This window comes from Fusarium redolens (assembly GCF_020744475.1).
Source record: "Fusarium redolens strain MPI-CAGE-AT-0023 chromosome Unknown BKA55scaffold_7, whole genome shotgun sequence".
Lineage (NCBI taxonomy): Eukaryota > Fungi > Ascomycota > Sordariomycetes > Hypocreales > Nectriaceae > Fusarium > Fusarium redolens.
This window is the reverse complement of record NW_025763670.1, coordinates 2001558-2018711: the sequence shown is the minus strand read 5'-3', so window position 1 is coordinate 2018711 and position 17154 is coordinate 2001558. Positions and strand designations below refer to the sequence as shown.

The window sequence follows — 17154 nt, the reverse complement described above, 5'->3', positions numbered from 1 at the left end:
GGAGCAGTGTGCCTGTCGTTTATCGACCCTAGATTCTTGTTATTCGTCCCATATTTGATGCTATCGTCGCTGGTATCCATTTAGCAGCATAAGTTTGAGTGCTTCCTTCGCTGGTGCCTCCGGTAGTGGAGTTCTAAGAAGGGCTGAGGGCACTAACAGAGCTTTTCGCCGCAACTGCACGACTCAACACGTCACGATGGTCTATAAAATAACAAGCGGCGTATAAATTCCCGATATCTGTCGGCTTTCGTAGCATTCAGGCGGTTAGGCTAGAAGGCCGCCAGTGCATTTCGGTGAGTTAGCGGATGGCGTACAGTGTTAGTCAAGTTGTGGCTGAACATTGTCAATCCTGGAAAATGATTACCCTATACCAACTCCATCGACATCAGGGGCTCGTGAGTAGATAGATGTTGGATTCCCTCGAGAGATCATCGAGAATTCGACACTATTTTGAAGATCTCTGCGTCAGTCAGTCGATCACTTATTCCCGAGCTCTATTAATAAGGAGCAGGCCTCTCGTGATCGACAATTCACTTGATTACCCCTGCTCACCGTCCGCTTATCGGCAACTTCGAAAAGACTGACTTCACGATCCAAGGTTCCTGTTCCCTGTAGTTATTAACAGTTGTTTGAAAAGAAGCAGATAACTAGACACTGGAACTTAAAGCAGGGTCAAGGTTTCATAGACTGCGGAATATGGCCGAAATTTCAAGCGGCTATATTCCTTGTTGCTTTCGAGTCCAAAGGGTCCCCAAGGCATGCCAAAAGCGTCAAAATGTCCGATACTGCATCTATGAACCTCAAAGACCGCGTATTTAAGGTTAAAGACACATATGTAGCAAACCAACTAAGTGGGATATCTAAAATAGTCAGCATTCAGGAGTGATTCCAAGAATATAAACTTCAAAATACTCTTTGACAGCAACCTCAGAACCGACTAAGTTGGTCACATGGAATGGATTCATTTCGCCTGCCAAGAGATAGGCTTACACCAAGAATCGTCAACCAAGTTATCCTTTCGAAAGTCACTTATGTCCCTGCCCACGAGCCAAGACGGCGCCTCAACCATGCTGCAGGATTAGTTGAAATAACCAAACGTCCGAGCAGCGATGATCACGAGACCCTCAGCCGCAGATTACCACGGAACGGCGCGCGAGCTGTTAAGAAAAACGGGAAAAGGCACCCGAGCGGCTGTGCTCTTCCTTCGATCACTGGTCCCCCAGAACCGTTGCACATGTATTTCTGGCCTCAGATGTGACAGACCAAACGGCTTCTCCTTAACTTGATGAGGCTAGTGAAGAAGGTTCTTTTGAAGTTGATCAACACACTGGTAGTTTAAGGGTCTGTGCTGGTAATGTATGCAGCTGGATTGATACCGATTCGCTGAGGTGATTTTAATGGGGATGTGGGTAGAAATAGGGCAGGAGAATCATTATTTGTTCATCGATATGTTTGTTCTTGCATCGATCTTCATGAGGGCTTGGCCTGTGAGCTATCGAATTGGGAGTTGCTTAGTATCACTGGTCGATGCAACTGCGTGATGACGGTGGCTGGAGTTGCTTTTGTCGTTTAGCTGTGATCACTGCGAGCCTCCACTTGTGACACTTATCGACCACAGGCTCAACGATCTTCGAAAGAATCGACAAGGAATCCATCCCTAAGCCGGGAGTTTGGGGGCAATCGATAACGCCACCATGGCAATTGCAACCCCAAAGATAGAGTACGTGACCATTTCTGCACATTGTAGAGGCTGCTTCAAGGGAACTAATCAAACACATACCGATTGGGTGTGCTGCACTCGAAGATCTGACCTAGTCAAGCTTGGCCGAATGGTCTGAGATTGGTCTAGACTGGTAGTAGAACTTGTTTCAAAAGCAACTGGCATGGAAAAGGATAAGCGTTAGATGTCAGAATGGCGTGAGTTCAAGTTGCTGGTTCTAGTTTCAATTAATTAGGGACAGAAAAAAGGCCTTGTGAAATAGCGTTGTTGGAAGTATGGGTATTGCAATAATATTTGCGGTTTAGGTTTGGTGACATACCAGTCCCAGGCCCCAGGGTCGAGATAAACCCACTGATGTGCAGTCAAGGGTTCAGTCACATTTGGATGATTGCTAATGAGGGAAAAATGATCTGCAAGATTTGAATTTCTCTTTGAATTTCTTGTTATAGCTTGGCCCATCTGTGCTGATGCAGGTTCTTGGCATGATACTACATAAGCCACGATTGTTGGCAGGAGGGCGAATTGATGTGAATCTTGGCAATACAACTTTATCTAGGGTTTGTCTGAGATTCTGTCCATCGTCTACAGTGCGTATCTGACATTGAGATGTTGATAGAGGGGTTTGAGAGGCTCGGAAGATGAGGTCATGACGGTTGAATCCGAAGGGACCAAAAGGATAATGCTTTATTCTACGTCATCAAAAGCCAAGTAAAGTAATCAAATCAGACTTTCAGGGTCGCTCTCTTGCCAAGACTCGGCGGCAACGGCACCTGCGCCCCCCCTAGACTACCACTCACCACCACTAGAATACCATTGGCATACCCCAACTCCCGAACCCTCGGAGCCGGTGCCCAAAAAGCAAAAAGTCAGTTTCTGAGTTCAGCGAATGCTAGAGAACGGAGACGGCGCCGGTCCTGTTCTTGGTACGAGGAGCAACGCTGAGTTCCACACCATGGCGTCTTGTCTTGTCTTGTGTGCTTTCTAGCGTGTAGCCACAGGGAGGGCGTTACATGGGCCAGAAAGACGGGCCCAACTCTATTTTATTTGCTGTAGATGGACTGCACTTGCATGCACGGGAGAGACACGCAGCGAGAGGTCGACAAGGTTCCCGTTTGAACCTTTTAGACAGGGATACAACACGAGCGAAGTGGCCGTGACCTATTTTCTTCAGCCCAGCCTCCACCGTCATCCGCTTAAAATGGCGCGTCGCCGCCAAAAGCCATGCAATGAAACAAAAGCCAAAGAGTAACCAGAGAAAGGAAGCATCAAGAGAAACGGCTGATTAGAAACGGCTGATTCAGCGGTGTCTGTGTCAGAATCCAAGAAAACCCGATCCATAGCTGAAACTTGACTTTGAGGCTGACGAACTTGTCTTGTCTTGTCTTAAACGATCATCACCAACACCATCTTATCTTCCTCACACCAAAAAGAACAAAACCGTAGAACCAAGTTCACTGCACACACAAACTTGTCAGTTGGGCTCAATGTCACTCGTCCATCGACACAGCCTCATGCCAAGAGAGCTTGTTCAAGGGCCAAGAGCCGAGTAAGCAAAGAACGGAAGATCGGTAGTTGTTATTTTTTCTACCTATCGTTCTCGTTTGTTGTATATGTAATCCTCTTTTTTTGCCTTGCGTAAGACCATACCAAGACCCAAGACTTCTGCAATAGCTTGAGACACGGACACGACAGGGAAATAAGTACAAGCGGGGAGTGGATGCTAGGTTCTTAACACCAAGAGAGAAGCAAGCTTACAACTTACATCACTTCACTTCACGCTCGACTCTGCCCCAGGAGGACATGGCAGAACTTCACCCTTCCTCCTCGACAAATGGAAATCATCACACCCCAGGACTATCAGAACAACGCTCGCAAGCGACAGCGTCGCAGTCTTCGTCCCTGTGACGCCTGTCGGAAGCGCAAGACTCGCTGCGTTACAAAGGATGGCGACGGTGATTGCGTCCACTGCCAGCTGAGAGCTACGCCGTGTACCTTTCAGCATGATCCTCCGGAGCGACAGGTCGCCAGTGGTAGTGGCAGTAGTGGCATTTCCGGTCCAAACTCAAATACAGTCTCCCTGCAACAACCGCAAGACGATATCAGTCATGAGGAGCAGAGCCAAACGTCAGCGCGAAGCATGAGCCAGAGCCGTAAAGAGTCGCGAGACGATGTCCAATCCGTTCACTCTGTGTCCTCGGTCCAGGCATTTTTATCTCCTGCTGAAACCAGGGCTTCTGCTGATAGCGGTATTCCTCTCGCTCCGCCATCCGTCATGGTACCTGAGCTTGGTCCCCTGGATCGCACTATGGGTTGTTCGTCTACGCGGTTTGCAGAGCTTTATGGTCTTGGGAGCGATATGGAACCTATACTAATGCGACATCGACCCTACGATCCTCAGACTCACGAGTTTAGTCTTGACACACATGCTATTCGACGCGTGCTGGAGAGAGATGACGGTCAGGAGTATCCCTTGACATTTCATATGGCTCGTGACGAAAAAGCCGTTGAAGGCGATCCGACATTTTCTCAAGTCGACGCTATCGAGAGCTGTGTTCATCCTCACGGCCCAAGTCTCGTTGAGCTCTTCTGGAGACACGTGCAACCATGCTATCCCATCCTCTCCAAGGATCCCTTTACCCTTGCCTACAGCCAGTCATACCGACGCATTCCCGCCGCCCTCCTCGGAGCCATCTATCTATCCGCCATTCGCTGGTGGACCTACGACCCTGAGCTCTCCATAAGAAACCCCCCTGATGCCGCCCTCCTCCGTAGGATGCTACGGTCTGCCATACCGGCGTCTTATCACCGCCCAAAGCTCAGTTCCATCCAGGCTGCGCTCCTTCTTCTGCAGTGCCAGCCCGAAGACCCCCTCAACCCGGACCACACGTTCCAATGGGGCCTCACCTGCCAGGTGCTTGCGATCGGCCAATGTCTTGGGCTTCACCTTGATGCGAGCAACTGGACTATTCCGCAATGGGAGCGCAATGTTCGCAAGCGTCTGAGCTGGGCGCTATTCATGCAGGATCGCTGGACGGCATTGGCTTACGGACGACCTGTGCATATTCACGACGATGACTGGACAGTGGGCGATCTTACACCGGGCGACTTTTCTGATTTCGACAGCGAAGGCCATGCAGCTGCTTCGGCGTCCGCTACTGGATCGGTTTCTAGTTCTGTTTCTGTATCTGGCTCTGATGATGATCGGAGATCTATTGCTGCAACTGGCATGACGCAGTTTATACAGATGGTACGGTTGACGCAGATTCTATCCGTTGTCTACTCCAACTTTTACACAGCGCGAACCTGCCGTGAGCAAGATACCGTTATTCTCTGGGAAAAAGCCCGGCCGCTATTCGAAATGTTGACGAATTGGTACCATAGCATTCCGCCGACACTGCAGATGAACGTTATTTACCAGCGCAAGTTGTGCTTCCACGGATATCTGCACTTCTCCTACTACGGCGTTGTGATGACCCTGCTGCGCCGCTTAATACGATCTACAGCACTCCCACCGCGGTGTTCTGACGATCGAGTCCTCTCCAGCATTCGACAGATTGCGCTTCAAACAGCCCAGAGCGCCATATCTTTTGTTATAAGCTTGCGACCTGATCATCTCGAGGCGTTTTGGTACTTCACATCACCCTACCTCTTCTCGCTCCTCGGCTCTTTCACCACATTACTTCTCGTCACTTCGTTATCCTCGCAGGAGCGACATTTCTGGCAGGAAACCCTGAACTCGTATCTTTGGAATCTTCGCATGATGAGCAAAAGCCATCAACCGATGCAATATGCCGTTAATCGACTGGAGGGGGCTATATTGCGAGGCTTGGAGCATTCTCTCGCGGTTAACTTGAACGAGCCGCTTAATGATAAAGTTAGCCCTATGATGGGCAATTATAGTGCTGATGTGTATGAATATACTGATTTCGGCGACTGGGATCTCGCTGCGGGTGCGTCGGGGCCGTATGATCTTCTCAGCGGTTTGGTCATTCAACCAAATCCCATGATGCCGCAGAGAGATCTTGGATGAAAGGGTCGCGAATGGGAGGAATGCGGCAGGAAGGTTAATAGAAGAAATTAGTCGGCATCTTCGAGTCCATTGTCAGACTCAACTGAGCTATCCTTGAAACCCATCGAATGCCGCATATTAATATCAACTAAATCAACCATACCATCTTCCACAAACCATCCCAATCTGCGCACACCGTCACGCTCGCCGCTTGCCCAGTTGGGCGGTATAGGTAGTCGGAAACTCAGCGCTCGTCCTCCGCAGAATACCTCGACGAGCTGACCCCTCAAAAAGAGGAAGACCCCATCGACGAGACTGACGTTATCGTGTCGTACTAACTCGGGGCCATCGATGGGTCGGGGTATATATATGCGGTACTGGTCTGCCCAGAAATCGTCGAGGGGTGGAAAGTCGGTGATGAGGGCGACGGAGAAGAAGCCGTTTCCCTGCGAGTTAAACTGGAGACGATGACCTTTACCTGAGCTGTCGGTCTGAAGCATGACGCCAAAAGTATGCGCATCACAAGCTGCGACTTTGAAGTCCACCATGAGATCCTTCTTCCACTCTGCAGATCCCAGCTCAGGGAAATGAGTCGCTGTTGTGCCGAGAGAGCAGAGATATAAGCTTGGAGCAGCGTTGCTTGGCGAAACAGGCTTGGAGCATCGCCATATGTAACTCCTAAACTCTTGAGAGGCATCGATGCGCAGACAGGCGTTTGTGTCCGCCCACATAACTCTAGTAACACCAAGATCACCTCCCCAAAGCCACTTCTTCTCGTCGTCCGCGTAGTCTCCAATCCAGCCAAATGTGATTCTCTTATCGGGGTCTCCCGATTTAGGGCATGACTTGGCTGCGTACCAACGGCGTCCGTCGAGTCGGCCATGAGATCCATCTCTTGGTACACGGAATGGTCCGTATGGTGTGTCTGCGATGCGATATACTGTTCCAGCATTCGGAGCATGGAAGCGCGAGTAGACAAGATACCACTTTCCGTTAGGTAGCGTGAAGATCTCTGGACATTCGGGGCAGAAGACGTCGTTGGGGGCGTATAGAGGTTCAGGCGCCACGGTCCAGGCTTCGAGGTCAGGGGATGTTAACAATGCGATGCATCCGCGACTCCAATATGGGCCATTGACTAGTCGAGTAGCTACAAGCATCCAGTATCGACCTTCAGCGCGGTTATAAAAGACAAACGGATCTCGAAAGTCAATGTCCTCATATTTATCGAGCCCTTCGCGATGAATTGTAACTGGCGTTGCATCTTTCTCGAACCTCGAGCCATGAAGATCCTCTGCTTTCGCACGACGTATCGTCTGTCGACCATTTTGCGACAAATTATACCCCGTGTAAAAGATATTCATGCATTGATCTAAATCAAGCACTGCGCATCCAGTCCAGGTACCATCAGCATCTGGATCAGAGCTTGATTCACCAGGTGACAAGACAGGCTCTGGATCACGTTCCCATTCGAGAAGATTTCTTGATCGGAGTCGCGACCATGTTGATCTTAGACGTTCTGGGTGATGCTTTGTGGCTGGCGGGGTGCTGAGGTGAAAGACGTGGTATGTATCGTCAACAAGAAGAGGAATGACATCGGCGGAAGCTTGGTAGGTTGATACGCGAGAATAGGGACATGATTCAGGTGGTGGAGTTGGAACAGGGAGTATTGATCGCATAATCGTGGCGTTGAGAAGTAGACTTAGAGTGTTGGTGGTGGTGATTATCCAGGTTGGAGCTGTTTATTAGTTGACTGCGAACGAAATAAAGTGAAGCAACGTCTAATTATATCCATTTCGGCGACAACCTTTCTTGGCATTTTCAATCCAATGATACCATACCTTAGTAGATAGGATAGCTACAGTAGCGAATGGTCGAAGCTTCTTCTCCAAGACTCCATCGATGGACTGATGGTCAAGGCGTCTTTTTCTCACTGCCTCTATGTACAGTACAAGGAAGGGAAGGGAAGAAAAAGAGTAAATTGGAATCAATTCTTAGTTAAAAAAAGAACGACAAATGCAACCGTGCTCCTGTTTTTTTCGCACCCAAGTTTCCCGAATGGTCCCTTTTGAGAAAAGCCCCGGCATCAACTTATCAAGATGGCGCGGCGCTCCCTCAAGAGGTAAAGCTTCATGACTCGGGTGAAACTTTATTTCGATGATCCTAACTTTTGACGGGTTAGCTTGGGTTTCCATCTCAGCCCAATTGTTTGGGGAGAGCTCTCTAAGCGAGCTCGGAGCGAGGTTCCAGAAGCAATGGTACAGTTGAGGAGAGAAAAGGGGCTTGATGGGAAGTTACTGAGTGAGTGAGCGAGCAACTCGTGATGCACTCCTCACCTGAGGCTTGGCCTGTATCTTGAGCCTTGTCATTGCTGTAACGTTAACTTGAACTCGAACCTGAACTTCCATGATCCATTGAACTGTTTAATATCATCGTATCCACTTGCACGGTATCACCGATAACTTCTTCCCCATACCATATCTAATCCAAAACAAAGCTAGACCCAGAAGCCGTTACCGTTGGAGCAAGAAAGGGTCAACCCTCCCCCTCCCTTTCAGCCCTGTAACTCAACGCGCGGCCGTCCGCGGACGAAAAAAAACATGCTGGAAAGCATCATCAGATATCCTTACGTCTGGTTATGCTGCGGCTTCGCTGCCCTCGGAGCTTGTCTGTACGGCTACGAGGGCGTATACTTTACCGGAGTTTCGACTCTCGGTAGGTCACTCAATATAATATAGAATTGCCAGAAACTGACTGTCAAGATGTCTTTGTTGGCGACTTTGGAACGCGGGGTGATGATGGCGAATTCCATATCTCGCCCCAGAATCTAGCTGTCATGACCAGCATGATCAATGTGGGCGAGTTAGTGGGATCGTTGTTAGCAGCACCTCTAAACGATCTATTCGGCCGAAAGGGCTCGCTCTTCACCGGCTCCGTTGCCGTGGTCGTTGGTGTTGTAATGCAGCTTTCTACAACTTCGAGTCGAGCTCTTATCACCGCCGGTAGAGCCGTATCCGGGTTTGGGGTGGGAACCTTCTCGGTAACTTCGCCTTTGTACATGGGAGTAGGTTTTTTTTATTTTTAAATTCCCCGATTGATCATGTGAGATTGGTTTTATTGATCGTGATCACTTATAGGAAATAGCGCCGGAGTCTTTGAGAAGCCCTCTCCTTATGTGCTGGCAGCTTGTTTTGTCTGTCTCACAGATTATCGCTGCTGGTATCAACAGGAGTGTTATTCACGACGACACGAGTTTTGCATATCGATTTCCGATTGGATTTCAGCTGATATTTCCATTGATTCTATTTCTGGGAATTGCATGGCTTCCAGAATCACCACGCTGGTTATTACGTCGTGGTCATCATGACAAAGCGATGCGATCTCTCCGCTTACTTCACCATGAAGACAAGCACTACGACCCTAAACCCGTGATACAGAATATCGAAGAAGATCTCGAAAAGGAGAGTTCTAACGAGATTGAAAGCGCATGGGTCCAACTAATCACAGATCCAATTGAACGTCGCAAAGTGATCTACAGCGCCGGTGCCTTGATCGCCCAACAGATCAACGGAATCCAATGGTTCTACTACTTCGGCACCATCTTCTCCAAGGCAATTGGACTCAAAGACCCATTTCTCATGACTCTTATTGTATTCATCATTCAAGTCTTTGTCGTTCTTGCGGCGGTGTTGCTGGCTAACAAGATTCCACGAAGACCTCTTTTGCTCATCACCACGGGCATCATGACTGTGTCTATCTTTGTGGTTGGGTGCTTAGGTATTCCTGGTGGAACCCCTAGTGAAACTATTGGGAAGGTGATTATCAGTTTTGTGATTATTGAGATTGTGGCCTTTAATTTTGCTTGGGGTCCCCTTGGTTGGACTATCGTAAGTGTCCCCCTCTCGTCAGTCACACCTCTTCTGACACACTTGAACTCAGGCTTCTGAAATGGCTGTTGGAAGAAACCGAAACAAAATATACGCCGTCGCCGTGGCTTCTTTTTGGGTCACAGTCTGGGCTACAGTCTTCACCCTCCCATACCTCTACTACTCCGCCAATCTCGGTCCCAAGACAGGCTTCGTATACACGGGTCTATGCTTCGTCACGTTGACTTACGTGTATTTCTGCGTAGGTGAAGTCACAGGCCGCAGTATGGAGGAGATAAACGGCTTCTTTCGAGATGGTATTCCTGCACGACATTGGAAGAAGCAGCCGTTCGTTGAAGCCCAGAGAGATCGCCAAGTCAACCTCGTCGAGGTAGAGGGACACGAGAAGGCAGCGAATCGCTGAGATGAGTTATGAATTATGTGTCTATGAGATCTATACCCACTTTGTCTATATGCTGGCCATCAATGCAACTCCTCCGAACGATCCCTGAATGTCATCTATGGTCGACTGTGCCAATACCCTCCATAGCTTCGGTTGAAATACACCGTGTTCGTGATAACGTTCTCTTTCCCATTGTGAATGATCTTTCTGGGCACTTCAACATATCCTGAATGTGGTTGCTTGCGAGACCACGCCCTATCTCCTCCGCGTCTCTGTCTTGAGCGTGCAGGGGGTTGCTGAATATCAGGAGGAGGCAATTGCGGCAAAGGCTGCGTTCTGCCAAAGAGGGGTTCCAAAGGCTCAGACTCGTAATTTGATGGCATGTCTGGTGCTGCTCGACCATAACCCATACTGTCTCTAGTGAAGCGATCTGTGAAGCCCACACTTCCCATCCAGGTTTCTTGTCGTCCCATACTTGAGTATGGCGATGACGAAGATGTGTTGTTTCTGGTTTGCCCAGTAGAACTGGCTGCAGTGATAGGGTTTGAAGGTCTATCGGTGTATAAGGGAGTGTAGGACGCTTGTTGAGTTAAAGAGGCTGGGTTGACAGTCTGCATTGTGTGTTGAGGTTGCTGATATTGGTATTGTGGAACTGAGGTATAGTTGTACGTAGATCGTTCCATTTTGCGAGAAACTGAGCTTCAGATACGAGATAAATATTCTTTATTTCTTGTTGTATATGCTATTTGAACAAGAACGTTGAGGTGACTGTCATACATCTATATATAAGTGCTCCTATTCATATGTTCTTCAATCTCCTCACCTTCATCGACGCCACAATTTCTTTCTTTAGACTGTTCCTGAAACATGAAACAAACATCTAACTGAAAGCTTCAATTGCAAGCGTTCAGATCCCGGTTTCAGCAATGAGCCGCTTCTTTGTTCTTTGTTCTCTTGGCAGGGGTTCCAACGGTTGACCTATGCTGAGGTTGAAGATACCCAGAATAGGTACGGTAACGCCGCAATAACAAAGAAATCATTTTTTGATTCTTCAGATGGAGTCATAGATTCATTGTGCTATTACTGCTGGCAGTGCTTGAGATGCATCATTCCTTATGGCTATGTGGCTCTGGACTGTGCACGCTGCTCTTTCTCTGCGCCGGTAAACTTTCATGCCGTAAAGTGTAAGTGATGCAAACAAGACGGATGTCCAATTAAAATACTGCGTATTGCACGAATGGATTGTTTGCGTAGAGTGGCGCTTCACATTGCGGTTGAGACTTCAACTGTAAGCATGATTTATTTTCTTCGCAAATCGATAACTCTATCACATTTATGCTTAATCTTCTTGAAATCTTATAAAATTTGTCAAGAAATTGAGGTTTCCTTAGCTCAACCCTCGTGTATTTACATCTTGGGGCAATGAAAACGCTAGGGTGCGAAGCAGACAAGGCCGTTTGTATAATGATTGACTTTACGACTGAAGCCTCATGCTTGATGTTGCAAATCAAGGCGCCATCGTGAACATTTATGCATCATCACTTCTCTGTATGATTCGAAGACATGAAATGAATACGATAAATCGAGAGGAGACCCATATCGGAGAGAATCCTCTTATGACATTCATAGATGACTCACTTTCTCTTCATCCATCCTGTCTCTTGAAAACACAATCATCCCAGCCTGAATATAGAATCATTAAAATGCACCTCATGCTATTAATCTGCGCTTTGATTAGCGTAGCTATTGCACAAAATGTATTTACTACACAGGCCTGTGTGACTGAGCGAGGATGCGGCCCCTTTCCTACCACTTCGCCTGCACCTCCCACTACGAGATCGAATACCATTCACTCAACGCTAACCCGTGTCGTAAGCGTCTGTCCTACAGCGACAGTATTCGTCTTTAATAGCACCTCAACGACGACCGGAACTCAGACTGTCAACTCAACTGTAGTCTCTGCTCTACGCGTTACCCAGACGTCTACCACCACGACTGATGGTGAGCAAACAACCCCTTGAAAAGACGATTATGATTCTGACCATGTGTAGTCACCACCACCGACACTGAAGAAGCTACTACAACTGTTACATCAACAAGTACTTTGACATTGACATTTATCATTCGACGAACATCTACTATCCCCGCTACATCAGGCTTTGTCCCCATCGCCTCTGAACCAGGCTATATCCCTCGACACCGTAACAAGCGCGACGATGACAGCTCGGTACCAACGGTCCGACCGGCCCTTGGAAAGAGATGCTGGCCGAATATACAAGCTGTTGTCTGCAACACAACTATCTTCACTTTGACGGCGCGAACCGTTACCCAGACCGGACTTTGTCCTACATCTGTACCCACTACAACAGTAACTCGGAATGTAACGGTGAACACTGCTACTGCGACTGTTACTGCAACGGTTGTGAGTACGCGAACTGAGAGCACGACTGTGCAGGCTACAGTGGAGAATGTCATTACCGAGACCACTACCTCGACTTGGACTTGGACCACAAGGCCCATCGACTGGAATACAACCCTCTATGCGACCACAACTCTGGCTACTGCAACGACATACGCTGCATGTCAAGCGAATAATCTCATCAATTCAGCGAACGGAGGACATTTCGTCTGGCAAGTCAACTACGGCGGCTCCAGGAATCAGATCCAAGTGGGAATTCCAGCACGCAATGCTTACGAATGCTGTATAGCATGCCATCAGACTCAGAACTGCATCTGGTCCAACTTCCCCGGAGGCTGTGAGTTAGTGATTGCAAACTCCTGCAACCCTCACGACAACTTCAATTCATCATTCATCACATCACAAGATGTCAGGAGGGGAACGACAATTAGTAACGGTCCTTGTGGATTTATTGCCAACGGGGGAGATATCCGTCTGATTTAGATTTCGAGTAGAGTGTATATACTTAGGTAACCCCTATTTAAACGCTTTCTTCCTTGTGCTCAGTCACAGAGGATCTAGCGCCAGCCTTGACCATATCGTCCTGCTCGCTTGGAGCACGATCGTGAACGTAGCCAAACATGACGTCCATCTCTTCGAGGGTCTTGCCCTTTGTCTCGGGGAGGAAGAAGAAGGCCCATACGGTGGCGGTGATCATCCAGCATGCGAAGAAGAACCATGTTCCATAGCCGAAGGACTTGAAGATGTAAGGAAGAGCCTTTGTGATGGCGAATTGAGTGAGCCTGTAGTTGTTAGTTACTATTGTCACGAGAGAGGTGTGACGGTGACTTACCATTGAACGCAGGCCGCGTATGTACCTGTCAAGGTTCGGAGAGCACCGGGGAAGATCTCAGCTGAGACGATCCAGGGGATACCGTTGAGACCAAAAGACCAGCTATAAGAGTTAGCATGCTGTCTTCACCACATTAGACGAGAGAACTTACAAGACAGAGTAGATCATGATCATAGCCGTAGCAGCCTTACCACCAGCGGCAGTCGAGGGAGAAAGCTCCTTGCCCTCAGCAATGATAGTAGCGGGGTGTCCAATCTTGACATAAGCTCCAACAATCCAGAGACAGACAGAGCACATGGCGGATGAGATGATGGTAGGGTTACGTCGTCCCCACATGTCGATGAGAGCACCGTAGAAGATGATAGATGCGACGGCTGCAAAAGAGTCAGCAAGAGCTCAGTATCGGTGAATTTTTGAACGTACCCTTGACAAGACCATAGATACCAGTGTATAGAGCAACATCGCTAATGCCGAGAGAACCGAAAAGAGTGGGTGAGTAATAGTTGATGGCTGTCGACTGTCAGTTTCTTCCTGTAGAGATGTGCTGTTCAACTTACCAGCAGCACCAGACATGTTCTGCAGAGCAAAAGAGCAAAAGACAAGCAGAACACGGTTTCGCATTCCCTTGCGAGTAAGTTCAGACACAGCACCTCGGAAGAGAGCCCAGGGTCCAGTGCCAAACCTGCTAGCAACGTGGGCCTCATCCGCAAGACGCTTTCGAATCATATCAAGATCCTCTTGAAGATCTATCCCACAATTAGTATCAAACTCTCATCCTTGACCAACAAAACTTACACTTGTGATCACGAGGAATCTGTCGCAGACTCTCAAGGGCCTTGGTAGCATCCTCCTCACGATTCTTCCGCATCAACCACAACGGACTCTCATGTAGGAAGAAGCCACCAATGAAGAGAATAGCAGCGGGGGCGATCTGCACAGCCATGGGGACACGCCATGCTGCAGCGGAAGAAGGGTTCATGTTCTGGTTGATGCCATAGTTGATCCAGAAGCCGATCAGAGAACCGGTTTGGTATGTGACTTCGAAGAGACCGGTTAGGATACCGCGGATGGAGACGATGGAGAGTTCGGCGATGTAGCTGGGGACTGTGGCGGTGATGGCACCGCATGCGATACCGGTGAGAGCGCGGCCGGCGTCTGAAAGTGTTAGATAGAGACTGAGATTGACTTAAGGGTGACTTACAGATATAAGACAATTGGTGGGTAGCAGCAGTCATGAGAATAGCACCGACGAGGAAAACAACAACGTTGGCCTGGAGAGCCCACTTGCGACCAATCTTCTCAGTAACTTCAAACCTGTCAGCAATCATCCCTAGTCCAAGAGATTAAAAACATACTCAAAAAGCAAATGATGGCGCCGAAAAAGGCACCAGCCTGGAAAGTGGCAGTGATGTTACTCGAGATATCAGCTGAGTCCTCCGGCTTGATACCAAAGTCACGCTTGAAGCTATCGCGAGCAATGGTAGTGCCGATAAAAGCAGAATCATAGCCGAACCTATGATTTGTCAATACTAAAACTTCGTGTCTCTGTGAGTAAACTTACAGCAGTGATCCTGTAGCAATAACAGCAGCCTCAGTGTACAAGCGCCAATTGTACACCTCCTTCGGCGTAGGCCTATCTTCCACAGCGCGAAAGCCACCCATGTTGTCTTATCTTTATCTTCTGTAAATAAACCTCTGAAGTAAAAGTGAAGAACTGCTGTGTTGCATGTAAATCCTTCATCCCCCGCAGGGAGGCCCCCTCGGATATATAGCTTATCCCATCGTCAATCCGGGGGGCGTGGGGAAAGTAGAATAATAATCCGGGGATGGGTGTGGAGAAGGACGAGGGTGAGGTCATCCCAACCATGTTTTTCTTTCGCATGAGCGTTAAAGGTACAGTGACAGGGGTATAGTAGTTCATCATGAGTCAGTTGAGATTTTGTTTGGAGAAGGATCCGACACGCGAGCCGATGCGACCAAGAGAGGCGATTGGTGGTCTGGTCATGCGGGGATGCTTGGCTAACAGGATTGGTAATTTAGGCGAACGATATACCGAAATTCCAAGCTATCATATGACCTTGCTCCATGTTTGAACGAAAACTAATGCCGGAATAGATTCATTAACAGTCAGAGAATTGTTCTTAGCTGAATTGATGATGGCCTGATGGTAGACTTCCGACTCGTGACTCGGTTCACAACGGAATAGTCATGATTGATAACAGACTAACAATTCCGACCCTTTGGTCCGGGACCAAGATTCAGTAGTGAGTATAGACAGCAGAAAACGAGAGCCGAAAAGCATCATGGGTAAATGTGAAATTGAAGTCGCTAAGTGCGAAATATCAATGACGCTTTAAAGTCGCGATTTCGATGTTGAAGTTTACAGTCTTACATACACTACTATTGCGATGTTGATGCGATTAGATAACAGAGGATGCATTACATTTGCGTAACGAAGGGATAGATCAAAATGTCTTCCAATAGTCTTAAATTCTTTCTTTTACGTATCGTTCATGCAAGTCCATACTGTATCATCTCCAAAACATCCGTCTAGATATTGTCTCCCCTCTTACCAAGACCCTTCTCAACAGCTGACAGAGGCTCAACAACCTTGTAAATCCACTCCTGCTTACTCTCGTCGCTATACTTAGGATAAGGTCGTCTGCAATGGCAGCTCTCAAGAGGATATCCACGCAGCTTAGCAACAACCCACTTGGTACCGTTAATACCACCCTTGGCAAATCCCCATTCCATCTTCGCCAACTCAAGCTGTGCAGCCTCAGCTTCTTTTGTCTTTCCAGCCTTGTACAAATCGTAGATCTGCAGACAAGTCTTGGGATACAAGTTCGCGACACCAGTGACCGTGCCTGTGCCCCCGACGGCGAGAGCGGGAACGAGCCAGTCGCTCTGACCAGCGAGAGCAGAGAAGTCTTCGGGCTTGAACTGAGCTGCTACGCGGGCAACCTTTGCGATACCACCGCATGTCAACTTCACGCCGACAATGTTGGGGTGCTGGGCCAAGCGCTCGAGCATCTCCGAGTTGACATCAAGGCCAGCGACAACCCCAGGGAAGTTGTAGATAACAACAGGAACAGGGCTCGCCTCAGCAAGCTCTTCAAAGAAAGCCACGATGGCATCTTGTGTCATGGCGAAGTGGAAGTAGCTGGGAGTAAGGACGAGGACAAAGTCGGCGCCAGCTTCCTTGGCAAGTTTTGTCTCGTTGATAGCGTCTCGTGTGGTTTGTGAGGAGGTTCCCAATGTGATGGTGATATCGGGACGGCCGAGGGAAATTGCGAGCTCTCGAGTCGTTCGGACGAGCTGTGACTTTTCGGCTGCTGAGAGTGTAACCGCCTCTCCGTTTGTTCCAGCAATGACAACTTCAGTTTGTTAGTTGAGTTCAGTTGAAGATATTCGCGTGAACATACTTCCGTCAAGGCCAGAGTTTATTAAGAACTCGATATGCTTCTTCTGTACGTCCCAGTCGATCTCTTGGTTGGCATCGTTGGCAAACCAAGTCAGAGAGGGAACGTGGATTCCGCCAGGGAATGACTTGCTCTTTGTCGCGATTGAACCCATTGTGAATAAATTGAGGTTAGATGCTGAGATATTGCGTGTTCAGATCACAAAGATGTGAGAATGAAGAATGAATAACAGGATCAGAGTAGAAGATGATCAATTGTCGCAAGATCAATGGCGAGGGTTTTGTTCCACACTCCGACATTGTGGGGATATTCTTCCTGTCTCCATCGGATCCATGGGTATCATGCCACGTCCCATGCGGGGATCAGTAGAATTCATAACCATGATGGTTTGTCGTTCGCCCAAGTGCCCAGACCCATCCCCAGCTTCATCCACTTTAGCATCATGCGGGGAAGTTGGGGACAGCCACATCCGATCGGCTCGACGAG

The 17154-nt window shown here is 48.5% G+C and overlaps 7 protein-coding genes across 7 annotated transcripts; 3 read left to right on the top strand and 4 right to left on the bottom strand.

Annotated features, from left to right (window-relative positions):
* Positions 1-3551: 3551 nt before the first annotated feature.
* Positions 3552-5750, top strand: BKA55DRAFT_511084 (fungal-specific transcription factor domain-containing protein; the record flags this gene model as incomplete). The annotated part of the gene is made up of 1 exon (XM_046187670.1): positions 3552-5750. The coding sequence occupies one exon, from the start codon at positions 3552-3554 to the stop codon at positions 5748-5750; it is 2199 nt and encodes a 732-aa protein (XP_046050408.1).
* A 123-nt stretch (positions 5751-5873) lies between these two features.
* Positions 5874-7740, bottom strand: BKA55DRAFT_675356 (glycosyl hydrolase; the record flags this gene model as incomplete). Its single annotated transcript, XM_046198066.1, has 2 exons — positions 5907-7740; positions 5874-5877 (listed from the first exon to the last, which is right to left on the bottom strand). Exons 1-2 carry the CDS (start codon positions 7403-7405, stop codon positions 5874-5876), a joined length of 1503 nt encoding a protein of 500 aa, XP_046050407.1. The 5' UTR covers positions 7406-7740.
* A 586-nt stretch (positions 7741-8326) lies between these two features.
* Positions 8327-10016, top strand: BKA55DRAFT_510847 (general substrate transporter; the record flags this gene model as incomplete). Its single annotated transcript, XM_046187645.1, has 4 exons — positions 8327-8441; positions 8489-8790; positions 8864-9613; positions 9666-10016. 4 exons carry the CDS (start codon positions 8327-8329, stop codon positions 10014-10016), a joined length of 1518 nt encoding a protein of 505 aa, XP_046050406.1.
* Positions 10017-10111: 95 nt separating this feature from the next.
* BKA55DRAFT_689662 (uncharacterized protein) lies at positions 10112-10678 on the bottom strand (the record flags this gene model as incomplete). The annotated part of the gene is made up of 1 exon (XM_046199376.1): positions 10112-10678. The coding sequence occupies one exon, from the start codon at positions 10676-10678 to the stop codon at positions 10112-10114; it is 567 nt and encodes a 188-aa protein (XP_046050405.1).
* A 1020-nt stretch (positions 10679-11698) lies between these two features.
* Positions 11699-12897, top strand: BKA55DRAFT_689661 (uncharacterized protein; the record flags this gene model as incomplete). Its single annotated transcript, XM_046199375.1, has 2 exons — positions 11699-11996; positions 12047-12897. 2 exons carry the CDS (start codon positions 11699-11701, stop codon positions 12895-12897), a joined length of 1149 nt encoding a protein of 382 aa, XP_046050404.1.
* BKA55DRAFT_614228 (general substrate transporter) lies at positions 12842-15173 on the bottom strand. Its single transcript, XM_046196694.1, has 9 exons — positions 14808-15173; positions 14602-14759; positions 14448-14552; positions 14042-14401; positions 13804-13992; positions 13670-13756; positions 13398-13620; positions 13247-13348; positions 12842-13196 (listed from the first exon to the last, which is right to left on the bottom strand). The coding sequence occupies exons 1-9, from the start codon at positions 14906-14908 to the stop codon at positions 12935-12937; spliced, it is 1587 nt and encodes a 528-aa protein (XP_046050403.1). The 5' UTR covers positions 14909-15173; the 3' UTR covers positions 12842-12934.
* A 623-nt stretch (positions 15174-15796) lies between these two features.
* Positions 15797-16822, bottom strand: BKA55DRAFT_538998 (uncharacterized protein; the record flags this gene model as incomplete). The annotated part of the gene is made up of 2 exons (XM_046190086.1): positions 15797-16623; positions 16672-16822. The coding sequence occupies 2 exons, from the start codon at positions 16820-16822 to the stop codon at positions 15797-15799; spliced, it is 978 nt and encodes a 325-aa protein (XP_046050402.1).
* Between the last annotated feature and the right edge of the window lie 332 nt (positions 16823-17154).

What these genes read in the sequence shown, in the direction of transcription:
- BKA55DRAFT_614228 (XM_046196694.1), bottom strand. Translation starts at nt 14,908, where the DNA reads ATGGGTGGCTTTCGCGCTGTGGAAGATAGGCCTACGCCGAAGGAGGTG. An exon ending in TATCTATGGTCTTGTCAAGG is followed by an intron (nt 13,621 to 13,669) that starts GTACGTTCAAAA and finishes ACTCTTTTGCAG; the next exon opens with CCGTCGCATCTATCATCTTC. An exon ending in TACGCGGCCTGCGTTCAATG is followed by an intron (nt 13,197 to 13,246) that starts GTAAGTCACCGT and finishes TAACAACTACAG; the next exon opens with GCTCACTCAATTCGCCATCA.